The 24644-nt window shown below is 38.2% G+C and overlaps 1 protein-coding gene across 1 annotated transcript; it reads left to right on the plus strand.

Annotated features, from left to right (window-relative positions):
• CASP7 (caspase 7) lies at positions 1 to 24391 on the plus strand. The gene is made up of 6 exons (XM_075107493.1): positions 1 to 117; positions 18297 to 18442; positions 19330 to 19458; positions 19958 to 20133; positions 21660 to 21798; positions 22804 to 24391. Exons 1-6 carry the CDS (start codon positions 5 to 7, stop codon positions 23025 to 23027), a joined length of 927 nt encoding a protein of 308 aa, XP_074963594.1. The 5' UTR covers positions 1 to 4; the 3' UTR covers positions 23028 to 24391.
• Positions 24392 to 24644: the final 253 nt, after the last annotated feature.

Here is a 24644-nt window from a genome sequence, read left to right on the forward strand (position 1 = left end):
GCAGATGTCAGGAGATCAGCATGTTGATTGCTCTGCTCAAGAGGGAGCTGATAAAGATTATGGTGATGAATTTGATGCAAAGCCAGACAGAAGCAGCAGATTTTCAATTTTTGGAAAGTAAGTTACTACTTTTATTCCTGTTGTTGTTGTATCAGCTGTCATACTACCCTTCTAATGGGATTTTGGTGTTTGCCGTGTCCACAATGTCATGGATGGTTTGGGTAGGGAGATGGGTTATGTTGTATAGGTTTAATGTGTCTGGTCTGTACCTTAAAGCATCTCTCTATAGTATCTGCTTATAGGAACTTATAGTATCTCCCATAAGCTTTATTTAGTAGTCAAGAGACCACGAAGTTCATTTAGCGTCACTTATAGTCCCTCATCTTAAATATTGCCCTTTGGTGGAGCTGGGAATTAAATATGCCATTAATTATCTATTTTACTCCATCAGCTCAGCTAACCTCCTGCATCTTTGGAATCCCCTGCTGACTATTTAAGTTAATTTAAAGCCTGGATGTGCCATCTAGGTTGTAACACAAAGAAGCCTCACTGAGTCTAGAGATGTAACCCATTACAGAATAAATTAAAAGCCTTTCATTTTAAAACATAGTAGTCTTACTGAAGCATAAGCTTACTTTCATTAAATGTATAGGAAGCAAGAACTATGTACTGCTGGTCTGTGTTCCTGAAAACGCTAGATGAATGTGATTGAAAGTGCAAAAGATGGAAAATGAACATGCAAATTTACAAATACTATTGAATGTCAGCAAATGGCTACTTCACATTGTGAACTTTGTGGATTTAGAGAGATTTTATTAGAGGTGTTTATTACAAAGACTATTACATTTACAGAGAGGTTTTGATTTTTTTTTTACTATTGGATATTCACATTCAAGTGAACACTACAATTCAGAGAAAGTACATAGAGAATATAATTCTATTTTTGCTGCTTATTATATGAGTCTAATGGGGGTAACAAATCTGTGAGAGAAGTGAAGATGATTTAGTCTTAGAAGACTTTTGATGTGCTGTTAAACAAATCACTTTACTTTCTTTGTCTCATTTTATCATTCCTCAAATGTGTTTTATGATGTGTATGTGTATTATTAATTTTAACAGAATCATATCATGCAAAATAGACAATATAACATTTGCCTGTAAATCTTGCCAAACGTTTTTCAAAGATTTCTTTTAAACTTTATAAAATGTGTGTTTTAATATCTGAATTGGTCTTCTTTATAAGAGGTGATATGCTAATACCATTATTAAATTATGCAATTCCTGAAGGAAAGGCAATAATCAGCATTTCTATTACTTTTTTTCTATAAGAAATTTTTTCAAATAATTCAGCTATGCATCAGTTTGAGGCATTCATCTTTTGGGAACTCCTTGTAGATACAATTTGAAACATTTTTCTTTAGAAGTAAAAAATTGCTCAGATTAAATATTAGGTAATGGAGAAGATTCAACGTAGATTTTGTAGAAAAAAAGTAAGTCTGAGGAATCTGAGTTTCTTGAAGAACGTGATGATTGCCTGAAGAGGAATGGAGCTGGTTGACAGCGAAGGTCTTAAAAATCCAAGCACAGTGGCAAGGTCTTTGTCTTATAGAAAGTAAAACTCTTTGGCCTGAAGGAGGATAGGAGAGGAATGTGAGAGGATAAAGGAAGATGGGATATGGTCTAAAATCGTGACGGTAATGGAGGTGGAGGTGAAGGTGAATGGAGAATGATCATTCCTTGTGCCTCACAGGAAACCTGGGGGACATCCAATGAAAAGTTCATGCAGTAGATTTAAAACAACCAGTAAGATGTAATTTTCACAGAGTGCAGAATGCAATTGTAGAACTTAAAGTCACAAGGTATGCAGATGTCAGGATATCAGATGAGTTCAGAAGAGATGTTTTTGTGGAAGAAAAGTCCAGTGGGAATATTGGTGTTAAAATCTTTGGTGCAAGATGTACTAAATCATGTTCCTGTGAGAATATATTCTGTATCCGGTTTCTTTTGGTTTTTTTCTTAAAACTTATTGCTAGTCAGTACCAGATGCTAGGCTAGATGTACTTCAGGTTGGAACCAGCATGGCTCTGTGTCTTGATTGCCAAGGCCTCATTTTGGCAACATGAAATTAATACCTGTAAAATAACATCTAGAATCACAGAATCATTAAGGTTGGAAAAAACCTCTAGGATCATCAAGTCCAACCGTCAACCCAACACTACCATGTCTCCTAAACCATGCCCCGAAGTGCCACATCTACATGTCTTTTAAATACCTCCAGGTATTTAAAAGTCTAGAAGGCTTTAGATTGACTACAGATTTATGGTCCCTTGTTTTATTTTAGCAATCCAGTTTTTACCAGCTGTGCAGTACTTTCAGTAAAATTCTACATTGTATGTAATTTATTATTGCTTAAAATATATAAGCTCAATAGGAAAATGAGTAACTTGTACTGTTAAATAAGCACATTAATTTTAATTTAAAAGAACAGAGCAGTGAGAAACTGAATTCAAAGCTATGCAGAAAGACCAGCTGCTTCCAGTAGCTTCACAGCTCAAATTCACCATTCTCTGGCTCTGACTGGAGATTTCTCTAGCAAGAGCAATAAGTAGAAATAAGTGAAAATCTTTTTCACTGCAGCATATTTATCTCCAAGAAGTCTGTGGGCCTGGACTTTACCATGGAGGCCACGAGGTTCAGAACCGGCCACGGAGTGGGCAGGTTCTTCCGGCTGCACCACAGTTCAGGGGAATTACCATCTATGTATTTCCTTTTCTTTGAAAAAGTGCTACTACTTAGTTAATGTTGTCGGGGAAAAACTGTTTCACGGGGAAAAGAGTTGAAAGTTTTGAATTAGCACCTGCAGGTGGTGTTTGGTTGAGGGGTTTTAGCCACTAGATGGCAGGAGGGTATCAATTTTGTTTACTGCAAAAATGTGGACAAAAATTAGGGACCACTGCAGTTGAGCAAGAAGTTCTGTTTCGGAAAGCAGAAATAGCAGGATACACTCTGGCAAGCCTACGCGCAATAAAATTTTACAATGTGGTTAAACAAAGATTGAGCTGAGGATCTCAAACGTGTATTTTAGTTCTTTATGAGATAATTAGAAACTAATAGAATTTTTCCCATAGGCTCCTGTTACACTTTTGAGGCTTTACAAATAGTCTCGCTTTTCCACAGGATGATTTAATATCTTCATTTGGTATCTTTTGTCTTTTATTGGGGAACTCTGTTAGGGAGATTGATAGCAGCAAACCCGTTTTAGCATCCAGGAAACATAATATAGCATGAAGTGGAATAAAACTGTGGTTCCACTGTATTAAGTAGAGCTAAGATTTCTCTTACTCCTAATGAAAATTGTTTGGGTTTTGTTTTTTTCTGTTTTTTTTTTTTCCTTAAAAAGCTGCATCTGAAAATTCCCAAGGCTTGGTAGACTCACATTTGTGCTGTCAGTAATCATGACTGTTTGTGGGCTTCAGTGAAGAAACATAATGCAGAAGAGGGTGACTGTCAGTAGTATCTAGGTACCACTTTTATTCTAATTGAATAGAACCATTTGTCCTCTGGTTACTTTTGTCTGCTCCAGCCCTACTGTCTTGTTTTACGGTCAGTATTCCCATTCTCATCTGGAAACCAAAAACATTATTTAAATATATATTTATGAATTCTTACAAATACCTAATTACAATTGAAACTGTGTGATTCTGTAGTGCCCTTAATACAGAAACATGAAATATATTGTAAGAAAACTCAGGAATTTGAGAGGCTTATAGGTACAGTACACTGACATACAGTCACCAAGAGTACTTCAGCTGTTTAACACTGCAAACCCAAAATATCTCTAACATATTTATTTCTGCCAAGTCAGGCCACTATAAAGTTTGAGACTTTTTATTTTAATTAATATGAAGGTTTGCTGGAAATACCAGTGTGTACCTTGCCTTATGTAGTTCAGTAGTTATGATAGTTAGTTGTATTATCTACCAGGTTTGTAAACTAGTATTTAGATGAAAAAGATTCACAGTTATATAGTTTTTCTTTTCATTTGTATGGTGTTTATTTGGATTACAGGGTATCATAGTGGGGAAGCACAGATGTTACCAAAGCTGTCTGTTTTAATTTCATGGCACTTGTCTCAGTGTAGCCATATTTCTCAAAATAAATAGCCTTGTCCTTCAAAGAATAAATACTCATTTCTTAGATTGAGCCTCAGCTGAACCTCAGCTTTGGAGCTGTAGCAGGTGTGGAAAGTTTGTCTTTGCTTCAGCTTTGCTCTTCTGTTCTTCTGTCTTTCAGGGAGCTATTTTCCATGCACTATTGATTACCGACAGCTTATTTTTATTTGGTTTGTAAGAAGCTGTTTTGCAGGTAGAACTTGATGAACAACAGTTTCACAGTGATGCAGAGGCATATTTTTCCAATTTTGTATTTTTTGGGCCATTTGAAAACACTGGGCCTGATCCTATAAATTAATTGCTCGCGTTGTAGAAAAAGTGCTACTGCTAGCACTGTATGCTTATGAAGAAACTGTATTGGCCTCCACTGTATGAATGTCAGCTGTTCCTGCCTTGAAATCAATGTGTTCAAATCCAGATGGTGCCTTAAATGATACCTCATCTTTTTATCATAATTCTTACAGTTTTAAAATTAAAAATGCAGTTCTGTTACAGGTTTTTCAGTGACAGAATATTACAGACCTTTCAAAAATAAATACGGAAAGAAAAGTATCTCTTTTATCCTTAGATAGAATAAAAATAGCATGTTACTTTAAAACAAATAGCAGCTGATAAGTCATTAGTTAAAGTTATGCTGTTACGCTCTGGGCTGCAACTCAGAGGTCTGAACTGAACTCTTGGTTCAGCCTCACGTTTGCTTTATGTCTCTAAGCAAATCACAGTGTGCCGTAGTCTCTCCCATAAACGGGTGATGATCTTTCGTTTAACTATCCTAACTCTGAAGTTAGGGATTTAGTACAAGCTAAATGTCAGTGTATTTTCCCCCAAAGCACTGAGCATAAAATTTCAGAAGCAATAGGTTCTGGCATCTGTAGTCTGTTAAAGTTAATTCCTACAAAGCCAATAATGAGATTTTAACATAGAGCAACAGGGATGCATAATTTTCATTACTTTCTTTAAACCAGAGGTTGTTTTTTAAATTTTTGTTATTGAAGTTTTTGTTAGATTTGGAACTCAACTTCTGGAGAACACTGCAGGAGTAGTTAGCAATTAGCAAAAACTGTGGTCAGTGCTTATACTTTTCTTTGGACATTTACTGGATGTACCATATAGGAAATGCCCAAGTATCTTGAAATTATATCTAAAGTGTAAGAATTCATAGTCAATATTTATTTCTAGTATCCGTAGAGACATTATCTCATGAAGCACAGCAAATACTGAGTTATCCATGAACTATATCTGTAACAATCACAACAGTGAGTCAAGTATCCTAAGTCCTTTTTAACATAGTAATTTATTTCCTTCATTACAACAAACTGGGCTCTCATCATACAAAACTCAGAGGAAAGCTATTTGTGGTGTCATTTTTAAGCTTTCAAAGGAATCAAAAACAAAATAAGCCAAATTTATAATAAACCAAAACCGTTTAAGGTAAATATATAGGAAATAGTTCTATGAATTAGAATACAAAGAGGTTTTGTAAACTGTGTGTGTTAATTTGCACTATTTTCTTAGAAATATTCATTGCATAAATATTGTAGTAATGGTGGATCAGGTTTTGAGAGAAGGAAGAAAGACATGTTACAAAGTGAAGTCTGCTGTCCCACCTCCATCTCAAGATCTGCTGTATTTTCCTACACTCTTTACATAGGAACAGTGACAGAATCAGAGCGATGGGAACGTGTTTTCCACTTGTCAGCAAAGGTAGATCAGGCCTGCATGACCTCAGCTTGCAGGGTGATAGCTGTGAGGGTTTGAATAGCCCCATAGAAAAGTCCAGCGTGACCCACTGCTGACACATGCGAATCTTTGGGCCTGAACACAGAGAGCATCCCGTTTCACTCTCCAATGTAACGCTGAGCATGGTGGGCTCCTAGCATTAGCAAAGAAGATTAGACTTGCTTTTGAGGACAAGCTGAAGCTGTTTTCAGATGCAGTGTGGAGTACCATTTGATGATGAGCCAAGGTACTGTAGAATGTTATCATCTCCTTCCTTCTCTGCCACCTGTTTGGAAATCTCATGAAGAATAGCCTAAAAGAGTTCAGTTTCAGTGCTTATATCAAGCTAATTATAAGTCTCCTGGCGTTTTGCAATTGCTAGCCCTAACCTCAGTGTTCTCTGAGAAATAGTATTTGTGGGGAATTTCTTTATTTTAAGTCATTTTCCAAGCAGTCCATATAGCAATATATATACACCTGTTAATTGCTCTTAGCACCTATGGTAGATAAGAGAGGCTTCATCTTTTTTTTCATATGATCGGCAGTTGCCCATGTACATCCCTACCTAGGATATGATCGTGCAAGATTTCAATTTCCAGAACACCCACGGAACGTATGTACAGCAGGTTTTCTAGAAGTGAGCAGAAAGCCTTTCAGCAAGCAATATCATTTATTTGTAAAATTTTACCTTCTGAATATTATTTGAATGTTACGTTACTCACAGAATTGTGAGGCCTGCGCAGCAGATACCACACAGCTAATTAGGAAGCTGAAGATTAATTACAATGATAGTTGAGAGTTTAGAACTTCCTCTGTTTTGGTTCTCTCTGCTGCAGGCATTACACCACAAAATTGTCATGTAGGCTGTAAATGACACTTAATATTTTTAGTGCACAAAGACTAGGATAGTGCTACCTGTTTGGGTTTTTTTTTCCCTCTTATCTTTTTTTTTAACCGTTGCAAAATGTGGACAGTATTAAACATAATAGCCTGTGTTGAAACTTTTTTTACAAAGTACAGCTGGCTTAGCCCTGGCGTGTTTCATCTGCAATAAAATTGCAGCCATGGTTTTGGTTTGAATTATGTTAAGGCCATCACTAACACATAGTTAAAATGAGAGGAAGATATATTTAGATGCAACTATCAGAACTCCAAAGATATATATAATATACAAAGTATGCTAGTAGTTGTAGTCTGAAGCTTGTTCTTTCAGCTACTTTCATTACACAGTGAGTTTCCAGTTGGGCTGGATTTCTCTGTTTTTCAAGTTTTTAGAGAAGATTCTCCCTCCTAATTGGAGAAGGGTCTGAAACTAAAATGGAACAAAAAAGCTACAAGAGTAGCTCAGGGTGGAAAAAATATCTTATAATGAGGGATTTAAAACGTATTTAGTTTCTCTAACTAAAGTTGAAAGATAATTAGCTTGCACTATACAATTATACAGTGGGCTATACAAATATATAAGCAATGGAAAATCAGAAGATAGGCACTTTTTGTAAGCAGAGAATTCATAAATGGATCCATAAATGGATCTTCTAAACAAAGGTTGGGCATAAATCTAAAAGGTGTTCTGCAGATTAAACAGAAGCTGCAGGTTTGTAGAAACTACTGAATAAGGATTTGTGGCTTGCTTTGCAGGAGGTCAAATGAAAAGTGTGTTCACACTCAGGTGAGTCAGTTACTGCAGTTAGCAATTAGCAGCTCACTAATTGATTTTGTTAATCTCTGAGACTGTTGCTGTTGTGAAGCTTTGTTGTAGGTGAGGCCTTATTGCAATTCAAGCTAATACACGTAAGATTGTGTTTTCAAAGGAACATACAGACAGCCATTGCTGTAGCTCAGCTGAGTAACTGCAATGTGATAAGCTGTGATATCTTGACTGTTAAGCCAAGGTCCCAGAAGCTTTAAGGGCTATAATGTACTTATGGAGATGCCATATTCTGTGGACTGCGACCCTGTCATTATTGCAGTTGACGGTAAATATTTGTGTGCAGGCACCAGCAGTTTTATCTCTCCAGGGAAGCTAATGTGCAGTAACCAAAGATAGGAATTTGTTTCTGGACTGAGATCCCCTATAAAGCTCCATAATGAATAGTAAGAATGCCTTGTTTCAAGCATTTTTTTCCATGAGGCATGTGGCAGGAAGCTACCTCACATGCTCTGGACCTAAACATTGTACAATGCACAAAATGGTGGATTTCTAATTCACTCTCTAGTTTACTGTATGCTGCTATCCCCCTGCAAAGAAGCCATGAGATCTGCAATTGCTTTATGAAATAAGTTTGTTTAAGCTCCATTTTGTGATCAAAAAACTAAGACCAAGAGCTACAGAATTACTTTCCCAAATTTATTCAATGGCACAAGCAGTATTCACACACAGTTCTCCATCTGGAGCACAACCAAGTGGCTCTTAGTAGGTAACAGAACATATCCCCCCAGTTGAGCATTTTGGTTTGTGTAACCAAGCAAAGCATAGCTAGCATACAATCTTAATAAATATTTTTATGGCTTGTGTTCTACTGCTGGAGGTGATATAGCATGCTACAGGAAACTTAGAGAAGTGCCAGGATTTCTTTAAAAAATTAAAACATTTTATTTTGTGATTTTTCTGCAAAATCTGTTACAGTACAGCTACATATGTCATAGTAAGAAGAAAAGTAGGTTTTTAATATGATACTGTTTTATTGGATGAACTCAGTCTTGCCTTGGGCAAAGAATTTGTTAATGATAGCTTAGGTCCCACCCACCTCTATTATTATCTTCATAAATTCAAGGCAATAATCCCATTGTTTACCTAACTTCTTTCTTTCAAGGTTGCTACAGGAGGATTTGCCTTTCAAAATTAATGTGTTTACAGTTATAAGGAGGGCTTGGGACAAGGGTTTCCAAAGAACCAAGAGGTACTGTCTCCATTAGCTTCTTAGTTTCAGGTTCATTCAAGCAAAAGGCTTTGGCTCTGCTGGCTTTTAAACTGGCTTTGTTTAGTCAGCTGACAATCTAATTCCAAAGATGTCCATAAGAAGTCATGAACTAATTGGCAGTTCCAAAAGCAGCTGGTGGCTAAATAATAATTATGGCCCTAATCTGGAGAACAGTTATAAACAGGCATAATTTTACTGCCTGATGGGTCCTGTTGCTTTCAGTAGTCCTGCTTCCAGGAGGAAGGCTGGGTGCGATCATTAGGGGCTGTGGTGTCGAGTAAGCATACTTGCCATTTCCCTCTGTTCTACCCCTTCCCAAAAATGACTGTCAAGGTTTAGGCACTTCAGCAGAGTAGCATATGAAGATGCAAGGGTTGCCCAGACTTTATATGTCATTGATGAATAAGAACTTTAGATTCCAGTGTTATCAGTTTGGCATGTTTCACCATAATTAAAATGTCTTTAACAGACAAGACAAGACAGTTAGAGGGAACAGAAATCTAGGACCGTTTGACTGGGTTTTGTGTTTTAATGTTTTTGTTTTCCAGGGGGGAGGGGGAGGCGTTGTGTTGTTTATGTTTGCTACTCGAAATTGCAGCTGTCTGTTTTCATGCCTTTGTGTAAGATATCTCCTTGCCATACTAAGCTGATGTGGGGAAAGCGGACTCCACAATCTGTAAGATTGTAAAGTAGGTGTGTTTATTCAGCGCTGGGCAGCACGGGGGGCAGTCCCACCAAAGTCGTACGCACCCGCGTGATAGTTTGTCTTGGATTTATACAGTAAAGCATTACATATACATAAGATTTCCCAGTACGCCTATACATATGCATGACCTTTCCCCGCTTTGTATTAAAATTAGCCAAAAAAAGTTATTTCCATAAATCTTTCCCAACTGAGCTTGCGCAGTTCCTCCTCGTGGTGGTTGTCGGAGGTCATAAAGATGAAGGCTGCTGGCTCCTCTTTGTCACCGCTAGTAACCTTTTGGTTTTGCGCAGGCTCAGTTATCCCTTGACACTTGTCCAAACTGCAAATTCGGTTTTAGCTGGTTCTTGAGACAATTTTCTATCCTTATCAGGAATTTGTCCTTCGCTGGTGGATTCCAGGCCTCCTTGCTAATTATTTTACACAGCGGCTAGATAAGTGTTCCGCAACAATTAACTTTCAGCTGGATAAGCATTCAGCAATAGAACAGTTAACTTTTGGTTTTGCATCCTAAAAACCCCTTCCCTCTTTCAAAGCAATATAGGTGAAATAATGTTTAGAAGCTTTTTGGGGAACTTTTATGTTCAGTTTTGTAGGACCACGTTTCTTCTCTCTTCTAAATGAAGACGTTCTGTTTTGTTGATAAGATATTGACTTTAATATTGGAATTTTTTTTTTATTTTCTTTTGACATTCACCTGCAGCATATTTAAAAATAGCCTTCTAAGGACTGGTTGTTTTGTTGATGCTAGTCTATCAAAGTCATCAGTCATTTGCTCATAACTTTCAGTAGGGAAGGTGAAAGTATGCAATATTTATTTGAACTTCATCCTATATAATTGGTATTGCTCCTTTTTCCTCAGGAGGTTTTTGCTTCAACTATTAAGCTGTTTTTTCAGTTTATCTACTGGCACATAATTTGGAAGCCTGAGTAACCTTTGTTACTCAGATTGTGAGGGGTAGTATTTATTTTCTTGGTTTACAATTATATGTAACCTCTTTCAAAAGAGTCCTTGGTAAGGTATTATCTGTCTGAGAAAAGAGAGATGGAAATTGCACCTGCCATTGGAGTACATTCAGGAGAAATGGTTTGTGAGCTCATAGTATGTGACAGTCAGGTTGGAAACAGAATTGAGATCTCCCAAATGCCAATGTCTTCTGGAGTGGCTCCTGTTAGTGTTTATCATAGGCTTCAATTAGTATTCTAGCATGCTTCCTTCTTAGTGTGTGACCCAGGATCACAGCATCAAATGCAGTGTCATACAATTTTAGTATTTGGGCTAGCCCTTATGGTTAATGCTTAGTCCTTATCCTGCATAATTTATGCTTTCTGGTTCTTAACAGTAAAGGAATATTCACTTTTATGAAAGACAATTGAAGTAGTGACATATTCTTCTTGTCCAGAAATGTTGCTGCTCTGCCAACCTGGTGGAATATTAATGGAAAAAGGCAACAGGATAATCTATTATTTGCACTCAGCTCTAAATCTGCCTGACACTTTACCAAAACAGATCTGACAAAGAACAAAGAGTCTGCTTTAAAGAACTTAAGATCTAAAAAGCTCTAGTCAGGTTTAACAAGTGTCTTTTGCTTGTTATTGCCAATAGATTTCGAGAGAAAAAAAATTCAAAGAGGGGAGAGTGTACAGTAATTAGAGGTGTACTAAATATGGTGAAATTAGACTGGATAAAAGTATTAAAGCTGGCAGTTTGGAGAGAAGGCTGTGTAGGAGGAAGACACATTAATGCATGATCATCAGAAAGCATGAGACTTATGAAAAGACCACTAATTATTGAGACTGAGGTAGAAACATAGAACAAAATATTGAACCTTGATCTGTCTAATTTATGAATTCTGTTTCCCGTTCACTTCTTTTGGAAGAATAACTCTGAATTGGTCTCCAACATACATCACACATAGCTTGGTGATGCTTTGTGAATTCAAACCCAATCCTCTTTGCATTTTCATCATTTACTGTCTATCCTTTAACTACCTATTTAAAAAAATAAATCCAATCTGGCATTTTTTTCCCCAGGAGAGCAAACATAGCACTTGTTGTGAGCAGTAGTTGCAAACATCATTTATACTGTGCATGCAATAATGGAAGGAGTGGGGGTTTTTAGACAGAAAGAGCAGCACAGAGCCATGCAAACTGCATAAATTTAAATCAGCAATATAGGCTACATAAGTTCTTTCAGAGGTCTTAAAATTAATGTATTGTCCCGTACACTTACTCCACAGTATTGTAACTCAATGGGGAATTTATTCAAATGAAGCCTTTAAAGAGGTTCCCAAATGTAAGAGGCACAAGTGAAACATCTCAGTTGTTTGCAATAGAATAAAGAGCATTGCAGTTTTAAGATACCTTGCATCCCACAACATTAAGTCTGTGAATGTTCTGGTGGATGTTGTGGATTACCTGAGAAGATTTGCACTATGGACTTTGTCACCACACCACTACTGTAATCTTCTTGCCTGGACTCAGTAGAAAGGCTGACAAGGTGATGGAAACTAGAATAAAGCTGTTCTCCAATGCCAAAAAGCATGGGGACTCCAAAAGGGGTCCTGAGGTGGTGTGTTCTTGTAGTGGGTTTGCGTGGCAAGGTTTTGGTAGCTGGTGGGGGCTTACAGGAGTGGCTTCTGTGAGAAGCTGCTAGAAGCTTCCACCATGTCTGATGGAGCCATTGCCAGCCGGCTCCAAGAGAGACCCGCGGCTGGTCAAGGCCGAGCCTATCAGCGACAGTGGTAGCGCCTCTGGGATAACGTGTTTAAGAAGTGGGACGAAAAAAACCTCTAGGCAATTGCAGCCAGAGAGAAGAGTGAGAATATGTGAGAGAAACAGCCCTGCGGACACCAAGGTCAGGGAAGAAGGAGGCGGAGGGGGTGCTCCAGGTGCCAGAGCAGAGATTCCCCTGCAGCCTGTGGTGAAGACCATGGTGAGGCAGGCTGTCCCCCTGCAGCCCGTTGAGGACCCCACGCTGGAGCAAGTGGGTGCCCAAAGGAGGCTGTGACCCCGTGGGAAGCTGATGCTGGAGCAGGCTCCTGGCAGGAGCTGTGAGAAAGGAGCCCACGCTGGAGCAGGTTTGCTGGAAGGATTTGTGACCCCATGGAAGGGACCCACGCTGGAGCAGTCTGTTCCTGAAGGACTGCACCTCGTGGAAGGGACCCACGCTGGAGCAGTTCATAAAGAACTGTAGCCCATGGGAAGGACCCACATTGGAGAAGCTCATGGAAGACTGTCTCCCATGGGAGGGACCCCCATGCTAGAGCAGGGGAAGAGTGTGAGGAGTCCTCCCATGAGGAGGAAGGAGCAGCAGAGACAGCGTGTGAACTGGATGCAACCCCCATTCCCTGTCCCCCTGCACCGCTGAGGGGGTGGAGGTAGAGAAAATAGGGAGCGAATTTAAGCCTGGGAAGAAGGGAGGGGTGGGGAGGAAGTGTTTTTAAGGTTTAATTTATTTCTTATTGTGCTACTCTGATTTGATTGGTAATAAATTAAGCTAGTTTTCCCAAGTCGAGTCTGTTTTGCCCGTGACAGTAATTGGTGAGTGATCCCTGCCTGCCTTATCTTGACCCACGAGCCTTTTGTTACATTTTCTCTCCCCCGTCCAGCTCAGGAGGGGAGAGATAGAGCGGCTTTGGAGGGCACCTGGTGTCCAGCCAGGGTCAAACCACCACAGTCCTGTAAAGATAGCATGTTTTTCAAGGCAATTTTCTTTTGAACAGATGCCTGTTATCAGTCATTCAAAAATTATGTATGATTGCACATTGTATTAGGGAAGCATGCCAAATTATCACAATATTCTGTGATATTCCTTACCTAAATTTACCAAACTTCATGGAGCAAGAGTAGACAGAGTGCTCTTCTTTTGTGTGTGTGTACTTCGGATAGAAATTATTGTAATCAATTTAGCCTTTTCCACACACCTCTGGATGTCAACTTCCTTAAATTGAATAGTGTCATTTTTGCAGAATTTTTTTATCGACTTACATTTTTTGGTAGGGCAAAAAAGTCCCTAAATTTCTTGGGAGAGTAAGGGACTACAGCTGTTTTCAAAGCCCAGATATTCCTCTGTAATATGATTTTTAGAGTTCATTCTGATTAACACTTTAATTTCCTCTTAGAAAAGCAAACAAACCAGAAAAAAAAAACCACAAAAAAAAAACCACCCCAGGAAACTCCTCCCATCCTGTGACTGAGAAGTGATAATCGTGAAATTTCTGTTTATCCATCTAAGCCTCTGCCCATAAGGCTATTTAAGTGACTCTTCACTTCCAGGGAGAGCTGTTTCTTCTGTGTGCAGTGTGTCATGTTGCTTTTAAGGCCAAGCAGTTCATGTTTGCAGAAGAGCTGTATTGTCTGTCGGTTACAATTATCCTCTTTTTAATCATTGTTAATGTTGAGGTTTAGTAAATGGATTAGTGTAACAGTTTCTACCCTAGAGATTGCACTTTCTTCTTAATGTTTCCCTTTCATCCACTCTTTTGAGAACTTCCCCTGCATTATGCTGGTGCTGTTCCAAGGGGAGCCCATGTAGTTACCACAGACCAGCTTTCTTAAAGCAGAAGGTGTTTTTTACAGTCACTGGCCTTTACACCTTGCACAAAGGCATGGAGTACCAGACTACAGAGCTGACATTATGTAATGTGATGGAAAGTGAAGATCCTCCCCATGGAAACATATTGCACTACACTTGAAGTTAAGCAGCTGGTTCTCACTGAAACACTTGTTACTCTGGAGGGCCGGCAGACCTGAGCCCAAGAGCTTGGCTGTAGCTGGTGGGAGAGATGACAAGAGACTGCAGCACTCAAGGAAGCCATTCTCCTGCACATGGACTCTTAGTATGTTGGTATGTCATACTAATATATGGTAGCAAAGAAAGTACAGGACGATGCAAGTAGAAAGGAAGACAAAGGAGAGGAAATCTCAGCTGCTAAGAGACACTGCTTTCAATAAAATTTTTATTGAAAATAATCTTTAGGCATAGTTAAATGTTAGTAGTGATATTTTTACCCTTAAATCTTGATATCCATACATACTGAGATCATCATTTACCCCAGGTGTAACAGAAAAGAAAGATTGTTTTGATAGGAAGCAGTCCTTTAGACAATCAGGCTCACTACTGGTGCAAGTGATGTAGCTCCATTGACTTTGACAGAATTTTAGCCACACATGATGGTAAGAAATTTGGCTTTTCTTATTTAAAAGTTCAGTAACAAAATGATAAATGCTATGGGTAACTTTAATTTTATATTTGAAAAGTGAGAAGTTGAGAATAATGATTTTTCCCATAACTGATAACAATTGAGACTTGATGAAATCACATCCCCAAGACATAGTGTTGCCAAGCCTAAGGCCTGGATTTAGAGGCACAGTAGGGGTGAAAATGTGCAACCTATATGAGTTTCAATTCAATTCAAGACCTATATGGAGTTTCAATTTTGCTGAACTCTTGGCTGAAGGGAGAGAACGTGAAATATGTGAACGCACTGATAGGAAGAATATTTCTGTCTAAGGGGAAAATCAGTGACCACTAGTGGAGTGAGGAGTTAAGGCACAGTTGTAATTAAAATCTGAAGAAAGAGTAAACAGTCATAAAATTCAAGTTTCTATTTAGTCTGGGCAAATTTGAATCCCAAAAGATGAAAAATAAAGACACTGGATGTCAGAGAAGCAGAATGAAATAAAACTGAGGGCAAATTGTTTAAAACATTTTACAACAGCACATAACTAACCTGTGGAAATGCTTTCAGAAAAAATGGTGATTAGAAAGCTTGGTAAGAACAACAGCAGTAAACATTTATATTAACATGTGTCCAGTTCAAAGCTTAGAAAATAAAAATTTAGCTGGAAAGCTTTAGTCTTTCAGTCATAAGCCAGCCTGTCACTGACAGGGTGTTTCCTTAAGGACCAATTATTACATATTTATTACTTTATTAGTCATTATTACAAGGTCTGATCTAGCTTGTTGAAACTAAAGGGTTAGAACTTATACTGTCAGTTTAGTCGGGTCAGGCAATTACTATACTGCGCTATTTTGGCACAGAAAACAGAATCTTCAAAAAACAGTTTCTATCTGGACTGCAGGCCCAGGATATATATACTCCACAACCTTTGTTTCCTTATTTGATCAGTTTGGACAGATACCAAAAGATTTCTGGAAGTTTTTGTTGTCTGCTGGTAAAGAAATGGTAGGCATAACCCTACAAATCATGCTGTGGTTGCTCAGTATCTCGTTAGCCTGCTCAGCATGGAAGGAATTATTAGAAAAAAATCATGTTATCTTCTGTAAAGGAATGGGGAAACGATAGAGTTATGTGTGCTACCGTGCTGACGAGGCTTGTCTGTGACATCTGACATTGACCAGCATAGATTTTCCAGCACACTTTTGGGAATACCAGCAGTTGTAGCTACAGCCCCTGAACTCCCAGGTATTTCTGCATGAATGAGTGCAAATCATTGAACTTGAAAGTGACGTGGTTTCAAAGAAGTTGTGTGGCTACATTATTATGCCACGTCACCCCAGCTGCTGTTTGCAGTGAGCCTTTTTGTGGGGAAACGTGGCTGCATGACTTCTGGACTAGAATTACATCACTTCCAGCATTTTAGGAGAGCAGGCAGTGCAAACATGATACCATACTGCTCATGTGGATCTGTCCCAAGTCTTCACAACTGTTCATGGGTTGGACATAAACAGAAATTCCTGTACAATCCCCTTGAAAATACCCTTCTGTGTGTAACAGCTATTGTTAGTCACACAGCTTTTTCAGGAAGTCAGTGAAGCCAGGTAAATCTGTAGAAACTTGAATCCAGTGTGGACTGAGGAAATTAACCTCTTCATCAGCCTGAGTGGTTTTTGTTGTTTCGAAATTTCTTTTTCTTTCTTTGCCAGAGAGCTGTCTAGTGATGTAGGACCAGGGGGAATTTTAGGCTAAAACAAGAATCCAAGATATCTTTGAAAGTCAAATGTAATATTAACATTATACAGCTGCGGATAATTCTTTAAAAAGGTTAAAATCTTTTCTCAAGGCAAAGCATATTTAATTATCTCCCCCAGAGCCCTCAAGAAGCAGTATGCAAGGAGAATACCAATACCTGTGAGTTGCCAGAAAAAAATACTTTTAGAGTATCAGACACAATCCTCAAGATGCAATTCTATGTCTTGTTTTGCTGTCTCTAAGAGAAGTCTAACAGAAGAGATAATATTAGGATGGTCACATGTAAAAAGAGTACATAGAAAGCCTGCCAGGTGCAGCTATTTCATTTGGCCCTTTGTAACATGATGAGGACACTCAAGAAGAAGCTGTTTTAAAATTGAATTGTAGTAGCACTTAGACACAATGAATCATCTAGAGAAGGTTTGTTATAGTTTCCAATTAGTCTTGTCCTTTGGTAAGAAGAAAGAGGGCACTTAAAGCTAAAAGACAACAGTTGTTAAATCAGAAAGGTAAGAAAGTAGATTACCTAAACAACATTTAATCAATTCGCAGCAATCTCATGTCTACAGGCTATTATTGAAGTAAATAGCTCAGTAATTCTTTAGAATGATGTCAGAGGGAGAATAGTGAAAAGTGCTTAAATTAATAGAGGTTATGGGAAAATCTGATTTTGTTAAAAACAGACTGTATTATAGTTATTTGTGCTGCGAAAGTAGGTTATGTTTTCCTCTCAGACATCAGCAATAAATGCTATTGGAAGCAGGATGCTGGACCAAGTAAGTCCAGTAAGAGGGGCACTGATAACTTCTGCCTTTTCCTGGGCATTGTTTCTAACTGGGCTCGCTCCAAAGTTTGTTTATAGCTCTGAGGTTAAATCAGGCCCTTTATAGGCTCTCACTGGCTTCAGTTCTGCTTGAGGAGATATTACCAACATCTGGAGCCACCTGACTGGACCAAAAAGTCCACTTCTAAAAAAAAATACTGCTGAGTTCCTCATCCTTATACTTCAGGTGTGCATGCTGGCTGTAATTGATTTGTTCTTAATACTCCATTTAGAATAAATTGGTGAGTAATGTCTGTGCTATCCCTTTGCATCTCTTCTAATCCAGTCTAAGACTCCTGCACATAACAGAAAGGTCACTACGCAGTCATTTTAACAGACAACATTTATAGCTCATTTTGTTTTGGGTTGGTTTTTGGTGGTTTTTTTTTATTGTTGTTTTTTAAGTGAGGTTCAGGTATTGATGATGACACTAAAATGTGCTTAGTTCTTTGCATAGTTTCAGACTGCTGTTTGGCAGACCAAATTAACATATGACCTGTTCACATCTATAACCTTTATCAGTAGCAACTACCTACTGCTCAGTCTTAATCTTCAGAGAATCTAGGGATGATGGTGATTCAATAAACAAATCCTATCACGCCACTGGGTAAACTGTATCTTCTTGTGCTTGGAATAGTTGTTAAGGGAGATCTGTCTCTCCTTCCATGAATTATTTATATTAAAAGTAAAATATGTCCAGAACCATAGTTTGTGAAGGGTTACTGCCAGCCAGACTTCATGTTTAGGCCATTTGTTTTATCTGTGGGTCAGGATCTGCATATACTACTGTTGGCTGCAGTTCACTCTAGAGTCATTTTACCATCATCAGAATCCAATCACATACCATAATCACTTCATGGAAATCACAAAATCTGTATGCCTTGATCTGAAATATAAAGAAAGAAAAACATTAGAGAAGAAAAAACTTTGGGTTAGGGCTGCCCAGCTGGTTTGAATTAAGATAAATAGGCACACTGGATGGGACTGGCCACTAACAATAATTTCATTTGGTTCACCTAGAAGAAAGAAGAATGGAGAAGAACAGCCAAAGTCCTCTCTCAATAGTCAGTACCGAATTGTTACACCAACATTCCAGTATAACATGGACTACAAGAAAGTTGGCAAATGTATTATTATAAACAACAAAAATTTTGAAGACAAAACAGGTAATGTTCTTTGATGGTACTTGTTACAGACTTGACATTTCTTTACACTTTTATTAATCTATAAGGATTTTATTTTTAGGACATGGAATTTTAATGAATATACTTATCTTTTTTTGAGAAATAGTTATTCCTACAATTTATTCCTGTTCTGTAACACTTTTATTAGAGCAGCTCTTTGCAGCTTCTTTGCAGTATATGTTTCAAAGAGCACATGACCTTGCTTTACCAACTTCAGACTAAACCTTTGTCCCAGAGTTTAAGGCTGTGTTGTTAAAATTTGAACTTTGGCATCTGCAGCCCGTGTTATAACATCTCTGTCCCTGGGCTACAGCTATGAGCTACAAAAGCTAATAGCTGTAGCTGTACTCTGTTCACACTCCTGTGTTTAACTTTTCAGACCACGTACAGTTTCAAAGCAGACAGATACTTGTGTTATAGTCATCGTTAGAGGTCTTTTCCTATACACTTGCCAAACACACTAAAAGAAGTGTTTACCCCGAAGAATTTACATCAGTTTCTTTTTTGTGGGTATCATAGGGACTCTCTTCAACAGTTTTTCCTTGGGGTGCTTTATACCTGTGTAACACGGCATGACCAAATGGAGATAGAATCATCCATAAAGGTCCTGTGTTGCAAGGTGCTGGAGGCATGCCAGCATTTTTCAGGATAAGACGTGTTAATATTGAACCTTGCATTATTCTGCATTAAAACAAATCTCACAATTTATTCTCAATGCTGAGAATGCTGCTAGGGGGTTGTTTTAAAATCATGTCACCATGATGTTTTTTAGGTTGGTTAATTATAAACTTAAAAATTTACCTTTGAACATGTGAATTATCTTGAATTGTGTGATGTGTGATCAACCATATTCTTTGTTTTTCTGACAGGAATGGGTACACGCAATGGCACTGATAAAGATGCTGGAGATGTAGCTAAGAGTTTTAGAAACTTAGGTTTTGAGGTTTACATATACAATGATCGAAGCCGTGATGACATGGAAAAATTACTGAAGCAAGGTAAAAATTTAGAATCATAGAATAATTTAGAGTGGAAAAGACCTCTGGAAGTCACTGAACCTACCCCCTGCTCAAAGCAGGTCAAATTAGAAGAGACTGGTTAGGCCCCACTACATGCAATTTTTTGTATAGAAAGATTCGGTTTCTGAATGGATTAAGCTTAATTCCCCACCTCTCCCTCCAATGTCAATTCAGAAATACACAGTTTTCTTCTCATATTAGGTGAAGCACCTGTCCTGTGTATTAGGTGAAAAGCCTTGTCATATTAGATAAAGAGGCCAGCCTGTTGACTCCAGTGGGCTAGACTCAAGAGTCGAGTGAAGGACGCATTCATGTATTCGAGGTACTCATCACATTACTAACAAGTGGGTTGTGTCTTCTTTTCCACTCTTTCCAGTAGAGGCCCAACGTATATTTAGTCTCAGGAAAATGTGTTTGCTGAATATAATTTTAATTTAAAATGTTGCTTCCTTTTGGCTAAGAAGTATTTGTTTTGTAGCTGCTGAAGAGAATCACAGTGATGCCGCTTGTTTTGCCTGTATCCTTCTAAGCCATGGGGAAGAAGGCCTCATCTATGGCACTGATGGACCCATGGCGATCAAGAGTTTGACTACGCTATTCAGAGGAGACAAGTGTAAAAGCCTTATAGGCAAACCCAAATTATTTTTCATTCAGGTAATAGCCCTAAGGTAAATATAGTATCCTGCTGCTGCAGTGGGGAAAACGTGCTATGCTGGTTGTCCACTCTACAAAAGCCCTGTAGGATAACTTACTGAATTGCTGGAGGTTTCATGAAAAAATGTGTTGAGAGAAGTTGACTGTGGGTGACTTGTATTGTTTGCTTTTAAAAGATAACTTAAACACAAGATTCACAGATGTAAAGAACATATTGTCGTTGTAATTTTGTACATGGTTTCTCTTTGTGCTTGGTAGTATATGAACTCCAAAGCAAGGAAGAGAAACTCCCTCTTGTGCGGACAGAGCTGAGGACAGTTTGTGATTATCAATAGAAATAGTACTGTCCAGGTCTCTTTGAATAAAGGCTGTCTCTACAAATTACTGCATTCTGCTAAAATAAATATATCTTCTCTCCCTCAGTAGCCTAAAATTTATATTACATTACTGCATTAGCATATAATTTATTGTATATTACTTAAACTTTTAAAGACAGCTGTTTCAAACAGTATTAACTGACACACCATGGGTCTGAATTCTCTTTTTTATCATAGTATTATGTACATATGGGAGGTGCAGCAGATGTGGTTTTCCCTAGGCTGTTCCACCAATTAATCCTCAACCACAAAGGAAAAACTGTGACTCTTTTGGACTCTTCACGCTACTAAAGTGACCTTTCTTTTAATTGTAAAATTTGGAATGGGTACTTTGTTGCCTTTAGAATTACCTTAATAAGGGCAAACAAGTCATGCCATATAATACCATCAGAATGCTATTTTTTTGCAAGAACTGTCAGTGAAAGCTACTGATCAAGAGCTGAAACTTACCAACCTGGACAGTGGTCCCAGTGTGCCCTTTAGCTAAACCACATGATTAAGAGGAAATTAAGAATAAAAGAAAGAAATGGGAAAGTGTTAAAAATGACATATACTTTAAACGGGTGGTCAAACACTGGAAAATGTTGCCCAGATTGTAGGGTCTCCATCTCTGGAGATATTCCAAACCCAACTGGACACATTCCTGGACATCTGCTGTACCTGCCCCTGCTTGAGAAGGGGGATTGTACTAGATGATCTCGGGATGTGATTTTGTTATTCTGAGATGTAGTGCTGCAGCAGTGCATGTCAGGAACCAAAGACAATGTTAGTCCACTGTAAAGGAAATGTCTGGGAGTTGTGCTGCACAAGACAATGTAATAACTGAGTGCTGAGGATGACTCTAGACCAGTAAAATTAATCATGGTTAGAATAAGCTAATGCTGACTTGGCACTTTGACAATCCACTGAGTTCCACAGCCTGCAACACCATTACCTCCCTTTACTTTACGGGATGTGTATTTTGAAATGGGTAAGATAGTAACGTTCTCACTGAACAGTTAGATGTTCCCCAGAATTGCATTTCTGCTTCTAATACATGCGAAGTACTGCTTAAAACTGTATCCATTAAAAATGTTAATGAATACTTATTTTTTTTAACACCTCATTTCTCCTTACTGGACAAGTTCTCTTTGTCTTTGCTGCTTTCAGGCATGCAGAGGCTCTGAATTTGATGAAGGTATACAAACTGACTCTGGACCTGCAAATGACACTCTGGAAACAGATGCCAATCCGAGATACAAAATCCCAGTAGAAGCAGATTTTCTGTTTGCATATTCCACAGTGCCAGGTAAAAAAAAAAAAAAAAGAAAAAAAAGGGGTCAGGGTGGGGGTAGAAGCCTAAAACTTTATCGCCCGTATTGACTTGGTTGTAGACTGACCCTCATTGATGATACATTGTACACTGATGGTCAAAACACTTAAGGCCCAGTGTATGTTGGGGCGCTGTGTTGTATCCACCCCTTTTACACAAGCTGTAGCAGAAACAGGAGAGAGCCCACATTTGGCAGGTGAGAAGGCACAAGTGTTACAGATGGCAAAGGCAGAACTTTTTCCTGGGAATCCTGCTCTTCCATGTCCCAGTCTAGTGAGTATGTTGAATATGTGGCAAATAGGCGAGGCAGAGGCGAAACTCATGAGGAAAAGTGTGGTATCCTACTTCCTGCAGTTTCCCAAATGCAAAAATATAGAATGGTACTTTAGCAGTGTGAGATTTGGAGAGTTAATACACATTATTCTCCACTTCAGTGAAGTAGGATATGTGACAAAAGTGGTAAATGGTAAGGATATGTGACACAAGTTCCCTCTACAACTACCTGAAAGGAGGTTGTAGCGAGGTGGGTGTTGGTCTCTACTCCCAAGTAACTATCAACAGGACAAGAGAAAACGGCCTCAGCTGCGTCAGGGGAGGTTTAGATGGATATTAGAAAAAATTTCTTTACTGAAAGAGTGGTCAGGCACTGGCACAGGCTGCCCAGGGAGTCATTGTCCCTGGGGATATTTAAAAGACATGTAGACGTGGCACTTCAGGGCATGGTTTAGGAGACATGGTGGTGTTGGGTTGATGGTTGGACTTGATGATCCTAGAGGTCTTTTCCAACCTTAATGATTCTGTGATTCTATGATTCTATTCTATTATAAGAATTAAATTTTTCTGTGTATGCATTGTTACTCTGTGCTCAGAATCTTTCACACAAATCAATACATATCTCTCTGCCATTCCATTCTTCAGCACAAGGTAAGAAAAAAGAGGAAAAATAACCCCATGTACTTTCTTATCTGTCTTTCCTGTAAGGTTATTACTCCTGGAGGAATCCTGGAAGAGGCTCCTGGTTTGTGCAGTCTCTGTGCTCTGTGCTGAACGAGTATGGAAAACAACTTGAGATCATGCAGATCCTCACACGGGTCAACTATGTGGTTGCCACAAATTTTGAATCACAGTCTGATGATCCACGCTTCAGTGAGAAGAAGCAGATTCCCTGCGTGGTCTCTATGCTCACTAAGGAACTTTACTTCTGAAAGTGTATTTTAATGCAGCCAGTGATGAAAGATCAGGATATGGTTTTGGGTGGAGATTTGATTATTAACTGGAGTAACACATTTTTAATAACAGAAATGTAATTATACTACATTTTTATATTGTATAAGCTGGGGTATCTGATGGAGGGACAATATGCAAGATTTTAAAGATGAAATAAATGCTGTGAGCCAACCTGACAGTTAATACTGATTACTATATCGTGATTTCCCTGTGGCTGTCATGATTTATGGTGAATGAAGATGGTCTGAGAGTGAGCTACCTGACCAGTAAAGGTTTATTCCAGGAAACAGTTTGTAAATTAAGAACAAAATAATTTAATCATGAGACTCCATCTTTTCTTTCACTGCTAGCTCTTGAAACTATAACTTCCTCAGAGATTTCCAGAGACCATCATATTATGGGTATGTCCAGTGATAAAACAGTTTGTAGCTATTTAAAAGGGTGTTTCTTAGTCTCATATATTCATTTCCTTTTTATGAACATTATAAATGAAGACTTATGGTTGCTCTGTGCTTAATCTGGAAGTCAATTCACTTAGTTATGACTCTAGCATGACATGGAAAAATAAAAAAAAATCAATATTTGGAGATGATTTACCTGAATAGTATGGAAATGTAACAAATAGAAAAATCAAACTGAAAATCTGTGTAAAAGATTGGCAAACTGTAATTGGATGATGCCTTATTAAAGCACCATCATAAAGATTTTTGCCTTGCAAGTGACAGTTAACTGATAGAATGGCCTGAAACAGTGGTGGTGCAGTTTTTCTGCTTGCAGAAATAAAAATGTCTGCTGCTTGATTCGGAATTGATTTTGAATCGACAGAAAGTTAATGCCTTTGTCCTAAAACATTAAAGTTTAGTGTTGAAATGATAGAATTATATGTTTCAGTAGCAAATCTATGTTTGGATATAGCTTCTGTTTGTGAAGAGTTTTGCCAAGACTGGAAATACTTACTTGAATCAGAAACGGGAAGTGCCTCTGCTGTACTGCCTTGGTTTTGTATTTTGGTGTTATGTCAGTGATGTTTATATTCCTATTTTTTATATTCTTAAAGTTGGTAGCTAGCTCAAAAAAGTAAGTTTAATGATTTGGTTAAACTGCTAAGTTGTTCACCGTTTTCCCACTTAATGTACTTTATACTCTTTTGAAATCTTCTAAGAACATAAGTAGATCCTATTAAAGCCAAGTTACCAAATTATTAAGTTTATTTTCATACAAATACTGTGGCATAGTGAAACATATATTTTTTTCATAAGTCAAATTTACAGTTGAGTTAAATAAATGATTGTTCTATGGGCGTCTTGAGCATGAAATCAATAAAGACCTTTTTTTAAAATTTCCTATGATTATCTGCATGTTTCTCACTCAATCTGGTGAAGTGAAAACCAAGGAAAATACATCCCAAAGTCTTTCTCAGCCAGGAATGCAGATGGTCTTCAGCATCTTTTCAAGATGACATTTACAGCATCTGTTGAAAAGTAGTTTAGAAAAGTAAGCTGGCGTGGTGTGAGTTGGGCAGGCCTCATCCTCTCTTAAAGTAAGCCAAAATTATTGAAAATATTTTAATGGAAATATCCTGATCGGCCAACACC

This window comes from Phalacrocorax aristotelis, chromosome 12 (assembly GCF_949628215.1).
Source record: "Phalacrocorax aristotelis chromosome 12, bGulAri2.1, whole genome shotgun sequence".
Lineage (NCBI taxonomy): Eukaryota > Metazoa > Chordata > Aves > Suliformes > Phalacrocoracidae > Phalacrocorax > Phalacrocorax aristotelis.